We start from the raw sequence: 17,464 nt of genomic DNA, 5'->3' as shown, positions 1-17,464 counted from the left end.
GTTTATGCAGACTCAGCACAGTTTTCTGAAAGGAAAATTGTGTTTGGAAAATCTATTATCGTTATTTAAGAGTGCAACTAGTAAAGAAGATGAGGGGGAACCAGTGGTTATAGTATGTTTTGATTTTTTGGAAGGCATTCATTAAGGTGCCTCACAATAGGGTGTTTAACAATGTTAGGTGTCATGGGACTGGGGATAATATTAGATTGGGGATTGGGTAACGGATAGCAAAAGGGTAGGATTAAATGGGCTATTTTCAGAATGGATGTAACAATTGGTATGCTACGTGGATCAATGCTTGGTCCTTAGGCATTTACAATCTATGTTGATGACTTAGTTGAGGGGACTGAGTATAATGTTTCCAAATTTGCTGACCATAGAAAGCTAGAATGGGAAGTAAGTTGTGAGCAGGGCATAAAAAGGCTACAAAAGGATATGGACTGATTAAGTAATTGGGCATGAAGGTAGCAGGTGGGGTAGTGTGAAATTATCCACTTTGGTAGGAAGAATGGAAAAGGAGAATATTTTTTAAATGATGTGATTCAGAGGGATTTTGGTTTCTTTGTACATAAATCACAGAAAGTTCACATGCAGGTACAGCAAGCAACTAGGAAGGCAAATAGTTTGTTAGCCTTTATTGCAAGGAGGTCACAATATAAGAGTAGGGCAGTCTTATCACAATTGTATAGGGGTGTAGTGAGACCACACTTGGAGTACTGTGCATAGTTTTGAGCTGCTTACCTAAGGAAGGATATACTTGCCCTAAAAGAGGTGCAACAAATGTACACAAGATCAATTCTGGGAATGAGAGAGCTGTCCTTTGAGGAGCAATTGAGTAAGATATTCTCTGATGTTTAGAGAATGAGGTGATATGGAAATGTAAAAAAATATTTGAAGGCTTGATAGGGTATAAACAAAGAGACTGTTTTATGGTGAGTTTAGAACTAGAGGCATAATATCAGGATAATTAGGAGTGAGATAAGGAGGAACTTCTTCACTCAGACGGCTATGGATCTTTGTAAATCTCTATCCCAGCAGACCCTGGATGCTTATTGTTGAGCATATTCAAGACTGAGATCAATAGATGTTTGAATGCTAAGAGAATCAAGGGTTATGAGAACAGCTTGAAAAACTGGGGTTGATGTAAAAATGCAGTCATGATCTTATTGAATGGTAGAGGTTCAAATGGACATAAAGTCTCTTCCTACTCTATTTCTTACATTCTCATGTTCTTTAATGTTAATTTAATATTAATTAGAAATTCTGGATGTATGTATTTGATTTGATAACCTAGCATTTTGAAATGTATTTATGGGCCAGTAACCTGGAATTACCTAGTTTTCAAAAGTAACGATGTCTCGCTCCACAGAAGGAAGTTTTTAATGTTCTCCTCAAATTATGGCTGGATTTTTCAACCTTCCGACATAGTATTGCTGATGAAAGCATCCTCCCGACCTTAGAAAGAAAAATAATGAAGAGACGAGAAAACTTTGAAAGGATAAGAACAGGAGAGAGCGCAATTCAGGTAATATTTCAGAATTATGCAATTAGAAATTTGGAACGATAGAGCACAAGAAGAGACCATTCAATCCATTCGAAAAGCAATTAGGCGTGTGTTATTTTTATTTCAAGTGTGTATCCTATTACCTTTTGAAAGTTACCACTGAATTTCTTTCCACCACCCTATCGGCATTCTTATTCCTGGGCATTCATTCAATAAAAAAGCTTTTCCATATGCCACTTCTTGTTCTTTTACCAATCACTTCATGCTGTGTCCTCCCATAGACTCAGAATAATGACAGCACGGAAGGAGGACATTTGGCCCATAGCGCCTATGCCAGCCCTCTTCAAGAGCAAGTCAGCTTGTTCTACTACCCCGCCCTTTCCCCCATAGCCCTAATTTTTTTTTCTTTACGTTATCTGATTCCCTTTTGAAAATCACAATTGAATAACCCTGCACCACATTCACAGTTAGTGCATTCCAGATACTAACCACATGCTATGTAAAAATGTTTTTCTTTATCTCACTATTGTTCTTTTGCCATTCATCTTAAATTGATGTGTTCTGCTTCTCAAACCTTCCACCAATGAGAACAAATTCTCCCTTTCTGCTCTACCCAGACTCCTCATGGTTTTGAAAACTTATGTCAAATTGTCTCTCAAACGTCTCTTCTCTATGGAGAACAACCTCAACTTCTCTAATCTATCCTCTAACTGAAATCCCTCATTTCCTGAAATCATTCTTTTAAATTTTTTCTGCAACCTCTCCAATGTTTCCCAGAATTGGGCACAGTTCTCCAGCTGAGTTTTATAAAGGCCAGAATCTTCGGGTCAGCGAGTGGGGGCAAGGCCCGCTCGCCAACACATAAAATGATGCATGGTGACATCGGGCATGCGTTCCGACGTCACTACGCGTCATTCAGATCTTGAGTTCAGCGGGCGCGGACCAGAGTCAGTGCTGGTTGGAGAGCCTAGGGCTGGGGTAAAAGTCTAAAAATGAGATCCAGACTTTTCAGGAGTGAAATTAGGAAACAAAAGGTAGGAGAAGCTCAGACTCTCAGAATTTTGTTGTCCAAAGTATTAAGACATATGGAATTAGATCACAGATCAGCCATGATCTCATTGAATGGTGGAACAGGCTTCTTATGTCCTTATGTCCTTATGTTCTTATGTCCTGTCAGCTGCACTGCCCACCTCCACCCTCTCTGTGAACTCACCAAAAGCCTCAATTAAGTTCGTTGAACATGGTTTTCTCTGATCAAATTTGTGCTGGCTCTCCTTTATCATCCCATACTTGACCAAGTGGCATTAATTTTATCCCAGATTATTCTTTTTAAAAGCTTCCCCACCATCAACAATAAGCTTTCAGGCCTGTAACCAATAGACATTTTCCAGGGTGTATAGATAAACCCAGCAACCCAGGTGGGGAATCTTCTAGAAACAATAATTCGGGACAAAATGAATAGTCACATGGACAAATGCGGCTTAATTAAGGAAAGCCAGCATGGATTTCTTAAGGGAAAATTGTGTTTAACTAACTTGCTGAGTTTTTTGAAGATGTGGCAACAAGGGTTGATGTGGTGTGCATGGATTTACAATAGGCATTTCATACAATACTGCATGGCAGACTTGTGAGCAAAGTTATGGCTCATGGAATAAAAGGGACAGTAGCAACCTGGATACAAAATTGGCTAAATGACAAGAAACAGCGAGTAGTGGGTGTTTTTCAGGCTGGAGAAAGGTTTGTAGTGGAGTTTCCCAGGGGTCAGTGTTGGGACCCTTGCTTTTCCTGATATATATTAATGACCGAAACCTTGGTGTATAGGGCACAATTTCAAAATTTGCAGATGATACAAAACTTGCAAGCATTGTGAACTGTGAGGAGGATGGTGTAGAACTTCAAAAAGACCTGCACAAGTTGGTGGAATGGGGATTTGATAGAGGTATATATTAGCAGACAGGTGGCAAATGAAGTTTAATGCGAAGAAATGTGAAGTGATTCAATTTAGTAAGAAGAACTTGGAGAGACAATATAAAATAAAGGGTACAATTTTAAAGGGGGTGCCGGAGCAGAGGGACCTTGGTATATATGTGCATAAGTCATTGCAGGTGGGAGGACAGGTTGGGAGAGTGGTTAATAAAGCATACAGTATCCTAGGCTTCATTAATATAGGCATAGAGTGCAAGAGCAAGGAGGTTAGGTTGAACTTGTGTGAGAAACTAGTTCAGCCTCAGGTGGAGTATTGCATCCAGTTCTGGGTGCGCACTTTAGGAAAGATGTGAAGGCATTGGAGACAATGCAGAAAAGATTCAAGAGAATGGTTTCAGGGATGAGGAACTTCAGTTATGAAGATAGTTTGAAGAAGTTGGGGCTAATTAGCTTGGAGAAAAGAAGGCTTAGAGGGGACTTGATAAAGGTACACAAGACCATTGAGGGTCTGGACAGAGTAGATTGGGAGAAACTGTTCCCACGCATGAAAGAGAACAAGGCACAGATTTAAGATGATTTGCAAAAGAAGAAAAAGTGATATGAGAAAACCTTTTCACCCATTTGGTTCACCAATATCTTTTAGGGAAGGAAATCTGCCATCCTTACCTGGTCTGGCCTACATGTGACTCCAGACCCACAGCAAGATGGTTGACTCTTAAATGCCCTCTGAAATGGCCTAGCAAGCCACTCAGTTTTCAAGGGAAAATAGGAATGGGCAATACATTCTGGCCCAGCCAGCGACATCCACATCCCATGAACAAATGAAAAAATACACAGCGAGTGGTTAGGGTCTGGAATACACTTCCTGAAAGTATGGTGGAGGCTGGTTCAATTGAGGCATTCAAAAGGGAATTAGAATGCTATATAAAAAGGAACAATGTGCAGGGTTATGGGGAGAAGGCAGGGGATTGGCACGAAGCAAATTGCTCATTTGGAGAGCTGGTACAGACACGATGGGCTTAATGCCCTCCTTCTACACTGTAAAAATTCTGTGATTCTCCCCTTTTTTGAATAGAGGCGCAACATTTGCATTAATCCTGTCCTTTGGTACCAATCTTGTATCTAAGAAGGATTAGTAAAATTATGGTAAGAACCTCTGCAATTTCTACCCTTACATCTTTTAGGAACCCAGGATGCATCACTCCCGTCTGGGTGATGAACTACCAGCCTTTCTATACCTCTTATTTTTATTACATCCAGCACCCTGACAACTTCTTGTTCACCATGGTTTTGGCAAAGTCCTCTTCCATGGTAAGCAACAATGCAAAGTACATCAGCCAAGCCATCTGCCTCTATCAATAGATTTCCATTTTGGTCCAAAAATTAGCCCCACCACTCTTCTGAGAATCTTTTTACTGTTAATATGCCTATACAACACCTTGCATTTCTATCTACCTTCAATACACTGCCCAGAAGCATTATAAAACAAAATGACACACAAGGAAATATTAGGACAGGTGACCAAAATCTTGATCAAAGAGGTTGTTATGGTGTGCCTAAAAGGAGTAGAGGTAGAGAGCCAGCACGGTTTAAGAAAGGAAATCCAAAGCTTAGGGCTGAGGCAAGTGAAAGTATGGCCTCCAATGGCAGAGCGCTTGAATAAGGGATGCACAAGAGGGCAGAAGACCTTTGGATAGCCTTTTATGTTAGCCTCCAATCTATTTTCCGATTGTCTCTTTGCCTACTTTTCTTTTTCACTTCTCCTCTGTACTTTATATACTCAGTCTGATTCCCCTTGTATTATCAAGCTGACATCTGTAATCTGCCCCTTTTTTCTGTTTAATTCTACTCTCTAACTCATTAATAATTAAGGGACCTCTGCTTTGCTTGTCCTCCCTTTCCCCCTTGTGGGAATCTACCTAGACTATATCCAAATCATCTCCTCTTTGAAGGCCTTCTGATGCCAGTAAATTGAAGCCAAAGGCTAGCAGACAGAAAGTAATGGAACAATGATAATTTGCTGAAATTAGCCCTCTTCCAGTTAAGTATTTGTCTCCCTAGATTACTCCTTGTCTTTCTCCCTATCTAATGTAAGCCTTATGATGCTATGATCACTATTCCCGAGATTCTCCCCAATTGTGATATTTTCCACATCACCATTTCATTCTCCAGCACTAGATATAGCAATTCTATCTTCCTTGTTGCACAGGAAACATATTGTTCAATAAGGTTCTCCTGAACACACAGCAGAAATTCTTCCCACTCTCTGACCTTAACACAATCACAACCCTCACCACTCCACCCCCCACCCCGATTCAAGATTGAGCTTAGTAAAAGTCTTCCATATTCACTACTCCATAGTTCATGCACCCCTTGATAATTTCCATGCTTTTAGTGGTGCATAAAATATACCAAGTAATGTAATTGTTCCTCTATTGTTTCTATAATGATATCACTTAATTCCGTCCCATTTCTAACTCTAAATTTCTCTTTCAATCCTCTATGTACCTTGATCATGTTTTTTTTTAGATAGTTTGTGCTCAACCCCTTATCGAATTGGTTTAAACCTTTCCTCATAGCACTCATTAACTTGCCTGGGAGCATAATGGTTCCACTTCTTTTCAGGTTCAAACTGTCCACCTTGAACAGGTTCCAGTGTTCCAAGAATTTGAAGGCCATGCTCTAGCCGTGGATTAACCTGCCACATCCTCCTATATGTATTCTCACTTGAACATCGTACTGGATGTATTCCAGAGATTACTACCCTTGAGGTCCTGACTTTCAGTTTCATTGCCTAGCTCCTTAAACTCTGACTGTGGGACCTTAAATTTCTTCCTCCATATATGCTGCTTCCACCATGGACCTTGACTTTTGTCACTCGCCTACCCCTCACCCTAGTCATTATGTTCTGCAACTCTCAGCAATGTCCTTATTCGGGCAGTAGAGAAGCAACATACCATACAGCAGAGGCAACCTATCATGCACTTTTCTCAAATTGATTTTTTGTCAGTGTTGTTTTACTTAGATATTTGAATATTGAAAGTAGATATTTTAATGTGTTCACATGGGAATGCAATAACAATATCAGTGCAATGCACTAACAGTACTGCACTGTTTATCTATATCTTTTAAAACTAGTTCAGAAGGACAGTACATTATCATGGAGCACTGACATACATCACAAGTTTTAGCACCCATTCTGAGAGAGAGAAAGTGTGTGTGTAAGAGAGAGAATGTATGTGTGAGAGAGAGAGTGAGTGTGTGTGTGAGAGAGCGTGTGAGTGTGTGTGAGAGAGAGTGAGTGTGTGTGTGAGAGAGAGTGAGTGTGTGTGAGAGAAAGAGAGAGAGTGTGTGTGAGAGAGAGTGAGTGTGTGTGAGAGAGAGAGTGATTGTGTGTGAGAGTGAGTGATTGTGTGTGATAGAGAGAGAGTGGGTGTGTGTGAGAGAGAGAGTGGGTGTGTGTGAGAGAGAGAAAGTGGCTGTGTGTGAGAGAGAAAATGAGTGTGAGAGAGAGAGTGTGTGTATGAGAGAGAGAGTGTGTGTGTGAGAGAGAGAGTGTGTGTGCATGTGTGAGAGAGGGAGCCTGCCTGTGTGAGAGAGGGTGAATGTATGTGTGTATGAGGGAGAGAAAGTGAGTGAATGTGTGTGCATGAGAGTGAGTGTTTGTGCATGTGAGAGAGTGTGTTAAAGTGAGTGCATAAGTGTGTTTGTGTGTGGGAAAATATGAGTGTGTGTGTATTAGAGAGAGTAAGTGTGTGTGTGAGAGAGGGACAGTGAATGTGTGTGAAAGATTGAGTGAGTGAGTGTGTGTGAGAGTGTGTGTGTGAGAGTGTGAGTGAGTCTGTGAGAGCGTGAGTGTGTGAGCATGATTGAGTGTGTGTGAGAGTGAGTAAGTGTGTGTGTGAGCGGGAGTGTGTGAGAGAGTGGGATTGTGTGTGTGAGAGTGGGAGTGTGTGTGTGAGAGTGGGAGTGTGTGTGTGAGAGTGGGAGTGTGTGTGTGAGAGTGGGAGTGTGTGTGAGAGAGTGAGTGTGCATGTAAGAGAGTGTGTGTGAAAGAGTGTGTGCGTGAGAGAGAGTGTGAAAGTGTGTGTGAGAGAGAGTGAGTGTTTGTGTGTGACAGAGTGTGTTAGTGTGAGTGCATAAGTGTGTATGTGTGTGGGAAAATATGAGTGTGTGTGTATCAGAGAGAGTAAGTGTGTGTGAGAGAGGGACAGTGAATGTGTGTGAAAGATTGAGTGAGTGTGTGTGAGAGTGTGAGTGAGTCTGTGAGAGCGTGTGTGTGAGCATGATTGAGTGTGTATGTGTGTGAGCGTGAGTGAGTGTGTGTATGAGTGGGAGTGTGAGAGAGAGTGGGAGTGTGTGTGAGAGAGTGGGAGTGTGTGTGAGAGTGGGAGTGTGTGTGAGAGTGTGTGTGAGAGAGAGTGTGAGTGTGTGTGAGGGAGAGAGTGAGTGTGTGTGAGAGAGTGTTAATGAGAGTGTGAGTGTGTATTCGTGAGAGAGTGTGTGTGTATCTGAGTGTGTTAATGAGAATGTGAGTGTGTATATGATAGACTGAGTGTGTGTGAGAGAGTGTGTATGTGTTCCATCGTGTGTGTCTGAGTAAGAGAGAATGAGATTAAGTGCGCGTGTGCCCCGTTTTGTGTGTGTCTGTCCCATTTTGTGCATATGTATCCCGTTTCGTGTGCATGTTTCCCATTGTGTGTGTCCTGTTGTTGTGTGTGTCCCATTTTGTGTGTGTGAGAGAGAGATAGAGAGTGAATAAGTGTGTGTGTCCCTTGTTTTTTGCAGGTCCCCCATTTTGCGTGTGTGAGAGTCCCGTTTTGTGTGTCTGTGTCCAGTTTTATGTGTGCGTGTGTGCATGAGAGTGTGTGTGTGAGAGAGTGTGCATGTGCATGAGAGAGTGTGCGTGTGTGTGTGAGACTGTGTGAGAGTGAGTGCATAAATGTGTGTGTAGGTCTGTATGTGTGGGTGTGTGTATGTGAAGGAGAGAGTGAGTGTGTGTATGTGTGAGAGTGTGTGTGTGCATGTGAGAGTGAATATGTGTGTACATGTGCGGGTGAGAGTGAGTGTGTGGATGTGTGAGAAAGTGTGAGAGGGTGTGAGAAAGTGTGAGTGTGTGCTTGAGAGAGTGTGTGTCAGAGAGATTGTGTGTGTGTGAGAAAGTGTGAGAGTGTGTGTGTGAGAGTGTCTGACTAAGTGTGTATATGTGTGTGAGAGACAGTGAGTATTTGTGCGTGTGAGAGAGAGTGCCTAAATGTGTGTGTAAGTGTGTGTGAGAGAGAGTGAGTGAGTAATGGTGTGTGTGCCCCGTTTTGTGTGCGTGTTTCCCGTTTTGTGTGTGTATGCATGTAAGAGAGTGAGTGTGTGTGTGAAATAATGTGAACATGTATGTGTGTGTGGGAGAGAGTGTCTATGTGTGCAAGAGAGTGAGTGAATAAGTGTGCATATGTGACTGTGTGTGTGAGAGAGTGTGTGTGTTAAAGCATGTGTGTGTGTGCATGTGCATGAGTGCGTGAGTATGATTGTGTGTGAGAGCAAGTGCATAAGTGTGTATGTGGGGAAAGTGTGTGTGTATGTGTGTGTATCAGATAGAATGAGTGTGTGTAAGTGTGTGTGTGAAAATGTGTGTGAGAGACTGAATGTGTGTGAGAATGTGTGTGTGAGAGAGAGAGACAGTGAATGTGTGTGTGGGAGAGAGACAGTGAATGTGTGTGTGAGTGTGTGAGAGAAACAGTGAATGTGTGTGTGAATGTGAGTGAGAGAGACAGTGAATGTGTATGTGAGTGTGTGTGAAAGAGAGACAGTGAATGTGTGTGAGAGTGTGTCTGAGAGAGAGACAGTGAATGTGCGAGAGAGTGTGAGTTTGTGTGGGCGTAAGTGTGTGTGTGTCCCATTGTGTGTGGGCATGTGTGAGAGAGAGAGTGAGTGAATAAGTGTGTGTGTGTCATGTTTTGTTTGTTTGTGTGTCCTGGTGTGGGTGTGTATGTCCCAATGTGTGTGTGTGAGAGAGATAGGGAGTAAGTGTGTGTGAGCGAGAGATGGAGATTAAGTGCGTGTGTGTCCCATTTTGTGTGTTTGCACTGTTGTGTATGTGTGTGTGAGAGAAAGTATGTGTGTGTCAGAGAGTGCGACAGTGAGTGTGAGTGTGTGAGAAAGAGTGACTGGGTGTGTGTGAGAGAGTGTGATTGGGTGTGTGTGAGAGAGAGTGAGTGGGTGTGTGAGAGAGAGAGTGTGTGTGAGAGAGAGTGTGTGCGTGTGCATGAGTGCGTGAGTGAGTGTGTGAGAGAGAGTAAGTGTGTATATGCGCGTGAGAGTGTGAGTGTCTGTGTGTGTGAGAGAGTGTTAAAGTGAGTGCGTAAGTGTATGTGTGTGGGAAAGTGTGTGTGCATGTGTGTGTATCAGAGTGAGTGTGTGAGAGAGACACAGTGAATTTGTGTGTGTGAGCTTAAGTGTGTGTATGTGTGTGTACGTATGTATGTCCCATTGTGTGTGTGTGAGAGATAGTCAATAAGTGTGTGCGAGAGAGAGATACAGAGTGAGTAAGTGTGCGTGCCCCGTTTTGTGTGTGTGTCCTGTTGTGTGTGTATGTGAGTGTTTCCTGCTTTGTGTGTGTGTGTGTGAGTGTGTTTGTGAGAGAAAGTATGTGTGTGTGAGTGAGTGTGTGTGTGTTTGTGTGTGAGCGAGTGAATGAGTGTGTGTGTGAGAGAGGGAGTGTGCGTGTGTGAGAGAGGGTGAATGTGCATGTGTATGCGAGAGTAAATGTGAAAGTGTGTGTGAAAGAGTGCATGTTTGTGTGTGTGAGACAGTGTGTTAAAGTGAGTGCGTAAGCGTGTATGTGTGGATGGGAAAATGTGAGTGTGTGTATCGGAGAGAAAGTGTGTGTTTGTGTGAGAGAGGGACAGTGAATGTGTGTGAGAGATTTAGTGAGTGTGTGTACATGTGTGTGTGTGAGTGAGTGTGCGTGTGAGCGTGTGTGAGAGAGAGAGTATGAATGTGTGTGTGAGTGTGTGTCAGAGAGTGTGTGAGAGAGAGGCTGTGTGTGTGTGAGAGAGAGCATGTGAGTGTGTGTGAGGGAGCGTTTGAGTGTGTGTGAGAGAGAGCATGTGAGTGTGTGTGAGAGAGAGTGTGAGTGTGTGTGAGAGAGAGCGTGTGAGTGTGCGTGTGTATGTATTTCCCATTGTGTGTGTGTGAAAGAGATAGTAAGTGTGTGTGTGTGAGAGAGAGAGAGATAGAGAGTGAGTAAGTGTGTGTGTCCCATTTTGTGTGCGTGTGTTCTGTTGTGTGTGTATGTGAGTGTGTCCTGCTTTGTGTGTGTGAATGTGTGTGTTTGTGAGAGAAATTATGTGTGTGTGGGAGAGTGAGTGTGTTTGTGAGAGAAAGCATGTGTGTGTGAGTGAGTGTGTGTCTGTTATAGTGGTTGTGTTTGTGTGTGAGCGAGCAAATGAGTGTGCGTGTGTGAGAGAGGTAGTGTGTGTGTGAGAGAGGGTAAATGTGTGTGTATGTGAGAGAGAGTGTGAAAGTGTGTGAGAGTGTGTATTAAAGTGAGGGCGTAAGTGTGTATCTGTGTATGGGAAATGTGAGTGTGTGTATCAGAGAGAAAGTGTGTGCTTGTGTGAGAGAGGGACAGTGAATGTGTGAGATTTAGTGAGTGTGTGTGAGTGAGTGTGCATGTGAGCGTGAGTGTGTGAGAGAGAGAGTGTGTGTGTGTGAATGTGTGTGTCAGAGAGTGTGTGAGAGAGAGGGTGTGAGTGTGTGAGAGAGAGAGTGTGTGAGAGAGAATGTGTGTGTGTGAGAGAGTGTGAGTGTGTGTGAGAGAGAGCGTGTGAGTGTGTGTGATAGAGTGTGTGTGAGACAGAGTGAGTGTGTGAGACAGAGTGAGTGTGTGAGAGAGAGTGTGTGTGAGAGAGAGTGTGTGTGTGAGAGAGAGTGTGTGTGAGAGAGTGTGAGTGTGTGTGAGAGAGTGAGTGTGTGTGAGAGAGATCACATGAGTGTGTGTGAGAGAGAGAGTGTGTGTGTGTGAGAGAGAGCATGTGAGTGTGTGTGTGAGAGAGAGTGTGAGTGTGTGAGATAGAGAAAGTGAGAGTGTATGAGATAGAGTGTGTGTTTGTATGTATGTCCCATTGTGTGTGTGAGAGAGAGATAGTCAGTAAGTGTGTGTGTCAGAGAGAGAACGATAGAGAGTGAGTAAGTGTGTGTGTCCCATTTTGTGTATGTGTCCTGTTGTCTGTGTATGTCAGTGTGTCCTGCTTTGTGTGTGTGTGTGTGAGTGTGTGTTTGTGAGAGAAATTATGTTTGTGTGTGAGAGAGTGAGTGTGTGTGAGAGAATGTGAGTGTGTTTGTGAGAGAAAGTATATGTGTATGTGAATGAGTGTGTGTCTGTTATAGTGGGTGTGTGTTTGTGTGTGAGCGAGTGAATGAGTGCACGTGTGAGAGAGGGAATGTGCATGTGTGAGAGGGTGAATCTGTGTGTGTGTGTATGTGAGAGTGAGTGTGAAAGTGTGTGTGAGAAAGAGTGAGTGTTTCTGTGTGAGAGAGTGTGTTAAAGTGAGTGCGTAAGTGTGTATGTGTGTCTGGGAAAATGTGAGTGTGTGTATTGGAGAGAAAGTGTGTGTTTGTATGAGAGAGGAACATTGAATGTGTGTGAGAGATTTAGTGAGTGTGTGTATGTGCATGTGCGCATGTGTGTGTGAGTGAGTGTGCGTGTGAGAGAGAGTGTGTGTACCAGAGAGTGTGAGTGTGAGTGAGAGAGCGGGTGTGAGTGTGTGTGAGAGAGAGAGCGTGTGAGTGTGTGTGAAAGAGAGTGAGTGTGTATGAGAGTCTGTGTGAAATAGAGAGTGTGAGTGTGTGAGATAGAGAGAGTGTGAGTGTGTGAGATAGAGAGAGTGTGAGGGTGTGAGAGAGAGTGTGAGTGTGTGTATGTATGTATGTCCCATTGTGTGTATGTGAGAGAGATAGTCAGTAAGTGTGTGTGAGAGAGAGAGATAGAGAGTGAGTAAGTGTGGGTGTCCCATTTTGTGTGTGTGTCCTGTTGTGTGTGTGTGTGTCCTGCTTTGTGTGTGTGTGAGTGTGTTTGTTAGAGAAAGTATGTGTGTGTGAGAGAGAGTGATTGTGTGTGAGAGAGTGAGTGTGTTTGTGAGAGAAAGTATGTGTGTGTGTGAGTGAATGTGTGTCTGATATAGTATGTGTTTGTGTGTGAGCAGGCGAATGAGTGTGCGTGTGTGAGAGAGGGAGTGTGCGTGTGTGAGAAAGGGTGAATGTGTGTGTATATGTGAGAGTGAGTGTGAAAGTGTGTGTGAGAGAGAGTGAGTGTTTGTGTGTGAGAGTGTGCGTTAAAGTGAGTGCGTAAGTGTGCATGTGTGTCTGGGAAAATGTGAGTGTATGTATCAGAGTGTGTTTGTGTGAGAGAGGGACAGTGAATCTGTGTGAGAGATTTAGTGAGTGTGAGTGAGTGTGTGTGTGTGAGTGAGTGTGCGTGTGAGCATGAGTGTGTGAGAGAGACAGTATGAGTGCGTGTGTGAGTGAGTGTGTGTGTCAGAGAGTGTGAGTGTGTGTGAGAGAACATGTGAATGTGTGAGAGAGAGAGTGAGTGTGTGAGAGAGCATGTGTGTGTGAGAGGGATCGTGTGAGTGTGTGTGAGAGAGGCAGTGTGAATGTGTGAGAGAGAGAGTGTGAGTGAGTGTGTGAGAGAGAGTGAGTGTGTGAGAGAGAGTGAGTGCGTGTGAGAGAGAGCATGTGTGTGTGAGACGGAGAGTGAGTGTGTGTTAGATAGAGATTGTGAGTGTGTGAGATAGAGTGTGAGTGTGTGAGTGAGAAAGAGAGAGTGTGTGAGAAAGAGAGAGTGAGTGTGAGAGTGTGAGTGTGAGAGAGAGTGAGTGAGAAAGTGAGTGTGTGTGAGAGAGACTGTATGTTTGAGAGAGTGTGTGTGAAAGAGAGAGTGAGTGTGTGAGAGAGAGAGTGCGTGTGTGAGAGAGGGAGTGTGCGTGTGTGAGAGAGGGTGAATGTGTGTGTATGTGAGAGTGAGTGTGAAAGTGTGTGTGAGAGAGAGTGTGAATGTGTGAGAGAGAGAGTCTGTGTGTGAGAGAGAGAGTGAGTGTGTGTGAGAGAGCATGTGTGTGTGAGAGGGACCGTGTGAGTGCATGTGAGAGAGACAGTGTGAATGTGTGACAGAGACAGTGTGAGTGAGTGTGTGAGAGAGTGTGAGTGTGTGAGAGAGTGAGTGAGTGTGTGAGAGAGAGTGTGTGTGTGAGAGAGAGAATGTGTGTGTGAGAGGGAGAGTGAGTGTGTGTTAGGTAGAGAGATTGTGAATGTGTGAGATAGAGTGTGAGTGTGTGAGATAGAGAGAGTGTGTGTGTGTGAGAGTGAGTGACTGTGTGTGTGTGAGAGTGAGTGTGTGAGAGTGCGAGAGTGTATGAGAGAGAGCGCGAGTGTGTGTGAGAGAGAATGCGAATGTGTGATAGAGGGAGAAAGTGATGTGTGAAAGTGATTGTGAGAGAGAGTGTGTGAGTGTGTGTGTTTGAGTGAGTGAGTGTGTGAGAGACAGTATTTGTATATGTGTGTGTCCCATTGTGTATGTCTCATTCTATGTGCGTGTCTATGTGCATGAGTGTGTGTCCCATTGTGTGTGTGAGCAAGAGAGTGAGTAAGTGTGTGTGCGTCCCATTTTGTGCATGTTTCCCATTGTGTGTGTGCCTGAGTGTGTCCCATTTTGTGTATGTGTGTGTGTGAGAGAGATAGAGAGTGAATAAGTTTGTGTGAGAGAGATAGAGAGTGAATAAGTGTGTGAGAAAGATAGAGAGTGAATAAGTGTGTGTGTACCCCGTTTTGTGTCCACACCGTTTTGTGCGCGTGTCCCATTTTGTGTGTATGTGTGTTTCCAGTTTTGTATGTTTGTGTCCCATTTTGCATTTGTGTGTGGACCGTTTTGCATGTGCGTGCGTCCTGATTTGCATGTGTGAGTCTATGTTCCGTTGTGTGTGTTTGAGAGAAAGAATGTGTGAGAGTGTGTGTGACAGAGAGACAGTATGTGTCCCATTGTGTTTGTATGTGTGTGTGAGAGAGAGTGCGAAAGTGACTGTGTGTGAGAGTGAGTGAATGTGTGCGCGAGACAGAGTGTGTGAGTGTGTGTGAGAGAGACTGTGTGTGTGTGAGAGAGACTGAGTGTGTGTGAGAGAGAGAGCGAGTGTGTGAGAGAGAATGTGTGTGAGAGAGTGAGACTGTGAGAGAATGTGAATGTTTGTGAGAGAGAGTGGGAGAGTGTGTGTGAGAGAGTGTGAGTGAGTGTCTGTGAGAGAAAGTGCGTGTGTGAGAGAGTAAGTGAGCATGTGAGAGAGAGTGTGAGAGAGAGAGAGTGTGTGAGAGAGTGTGTGTATGTGTGTGAGACAGAGTGAGTGTGTGTGAAAGAGAGTGAGTGTGTGTGCGAGAGAGTATGAGTGAGTGTGTGTGAGAGAGTGTGTGAGTGTGTGTGAATGAGTTTCTGTGAGAGAGTGTGAGTGTGTGTGTGTGAGAGAGAGTTAGTGTGTGTGAGAGAGAGTGAGTGTGTGTTTGTGAGAGTATGTGTATGAGAGAGAGAGTGAGTGCGTGTGTGTGAGAGTCAGTGAGTGTCTGAGAGAGTGTGTGTATGTGTGTGTGAGAGAGTGAGTGTGTCTGAGAGAGAGAGAGTTAGTGTGTGTGAGAGAGTGAGTGTGTGCAAGAGAGTGTGAGTGAGTATCTGTGAGAGACAGAGTGAGTGTGTGTGTATGAGAGAGAGTGAGTATGTGTGTGAGAGAGAGTGAGTTTGTGTGTGAGAGTGTGAGTGAGTGTGTGAGAGAGTGTGAGTGTGTGTGAGAGAGAGAGTGAGTGTGTTTGCGAGAAAGTGTGTGTTTGTGAGAGAGGGTGAGTGTGTCTGTGCAAGAGAGAGTGACTGTGTGTGTGAGCGAGTGACTGTGTGTGTGAGAGAGAGTGTGAGTGTGTGTGAGACAGAGAGAGTGAGTGTGTGTTAGTGTGAGTATGTGTGAGAGAGAATGTGTGTGAGAGAGTGTTTGTGTGAGTGAGTGTGTGAGAGAGTGAGTGTATTTGTGTGTGTGGTAGTGAGTGTATTTGTGTGTGTGTGTGAGAGAGAGACAGTGTGTGTCCCGTTGTGTTTGCCTCGTTCTATGTGCGTGATTGTATGTCCCATCATGTGTGTGTAAGCGAGAGAGTAAGTGTGTGTGCCCCATTTTGTGTGTGCCCGTCCCATTTTCTGCATGTTTCCCATTGTGTGTGCCTGTGTGTGTCCCACTTTGTGTGTGTGTGAGAGAGATAGAGAGTGAACAAGTGAGTGTATGTGTCCCGTTTTGTGTCCACACTGTTTTGTGAGTGTATGTGTCCCATTTTGTGTGTATGCGTGTGTCCCGTTTTGTATGTTTGTGTCCCGTTTTGTATGTGTGTGTCCCATTTTGCATTTGTGTGTGTACCGTTTTGCGTGTGTGTGTGTCCTGTTTTGCATGTGTGTGTCCAGATCCCATTGTGTGTGTGTTTGAGAGAAAGAATGTGAGTGTGTGAGTGTGTGTCCTGTTTTTTGTGTGTGTATGAGAGAGTGTGTGTAAGTGTGACAGTGTGTGTGACAGCGAGACAGTATGTGTCCCGTTGTGTTTGTGTGTGAGAGAGAGAATGCGAAAGTGACTGTGTGTGAGTGAGTGAGCATGTGTGAGAGAGTGAGTGAGTGTGTGCACGAGACAGAGTGAGTGAATGTGTGCAAGAGAGGGAGTGAGTGTGTGTGTGTGAGAGAGAGAGAGTGAGTGTGTGAGAGAGAGAGAGTGAGTGTGTGTGAGAGAGAGTGCGAATGTCTGTGTGAGAATGTGCGAGTGTATGAGAGAGGGAATGTGTTAAAGTGAGTGTGTATGTGAGAGTGCATGTATGTGAGTGAGTGTGAGTGAAAGTGAGTGTACTTGTTTGTGTGTGTGAGAGAGTGAGTGTATTTGTGTGTGAGAGAGAGAGACAGTGTGTGAGAGTGTGTATGTCTCGTTGTATGTGTGTGTGTGTATGTGTGTGTGAATGAGAGAGAGCAAATGTGTGTGTGCCACATTTTGTGTGTGTGTCCGTCCAATCTTGTGCATGTTTCCCATTGTGTGTGTCCTGTTGTTGTGTGTGTGCCTGTGTGTGTCCCATTTTGTGTATGTGTGTGTGAGAGAGAGAAAGAGAGTGAATAAGTGTGTGTCCCCCGTTTTGTGTCCACACCATTTTATGCGTGTGTGTGTCCCATTTTGTGTGTGTGTCCCATTTTGTATGTTTGTGTCCCATTTTGCGTATGTGTGTGTGCTGTTTTTCATGTGTGTGTCCCGTTTTGCATGTGTGTCCGTGTCCCATTGTGTGTGTGTTTGAGAGAAAGAATGTGAGTGTGCATCCTGTTTTGTGTGTGTATATGAGAGAGTGCGTATGTGTGAGTGTGTGTGTGACAGAGAGAGAGTATGTGTCCCATTGCGTTTGTGTGTGTGAGAGAGAGAGTGTGAGTGTGTGTTTGTGTGAGAGAGTGCGAAAGTAACTGTGTGTGAGAATGAGTGTGTGTGAGAGAGTGTGAGCGAGTGTCAGAGAGAGAGAGTAAGCGTGTGTGAGAGTGAGTGTGCGTGTGTGAGAGTGATTGTGTGTGTATGTGTGAGAGAGAGTTAGTGTGTGTGAGAGAGAGAGAGTGTGTGTGTGAGAGAGTGAGTGTGTGTGCGAGAGAGAGTGAGTGTGTGTTTGCGAGAGAGTGAGTGTGTGTTTGCAAGAGCGAGTGACTGTGTGTGAGAGAGTGTGTGCATGTGAGAGTGAGTGTGTGTGTCTGTATGAAAAAGAGAGTGTGTGTGTGAGAGAGAGAGAGCAAGTGTGTGAGAGAGAGAGTGTGTGTGAGACAGAGAGTGTGTGTGGGAGAGTGTGAATGAGTGTGTACGAGAGAGAGTGTGTCAGTGTCTGTGAGAGAGTTAGTGTGTGTGTGAGAGAGTGAGTGTGTGTGAGAGTGTGTGAGAGAGAGTTAGTGTGAGTGTGAGAGAGAGACTGAGTGTGTGCGAGAGAGTGTAAGAGAGAGTGTGAGTGTGTGTGAGG

The 17,464-nt window shown here is 44.2% G+C and overlaps 1 protein-coding gene across 1 annotated transcript in view; it reads left to right on the top strand.

Moving 5' to 3' along the window:
• LOC144679573 (regulator of G-protein signaling 22-like) overlaps positions 1 to 17,464 on the top strand; it is a 56,636-nt gene that overhangs the window by 31,269 nt on the left and 7,903 nt on the right. Inside the window, exon 3 of the mRNA XM_078540080.1 lies at positions 1,370 to 1,525. Within this exon, the coding sequence (XP_078396206.1) occupies positions 1,370 to 1,525 (156 nt within the window). The remainder of the gene's footprint in view (positions 1 to 1,369; positions 1,526 to 17,464) is intronic.

The sequence above is a fragment of the Cetorhinus maximus genome, chromosome 4 (genome assembly GCF_964194155.1).
Source record: "Cetorhinus maximus chromosome 4, sCetMax3.hap1.1, whole genome shotgun sequence".
Lineage (NCBI taxonomy): Eukaryota > Metazoa > Chordata > Chondrichthyes > Lamniformes > Cetorhinidae > Cetorhinus > Cetorhinus maximus.
The sequence above is the reverse complement of the archived record's forward strand: the minus strand, read 5'-3'. Positions and strand labels throughout refer to the sequence as shown.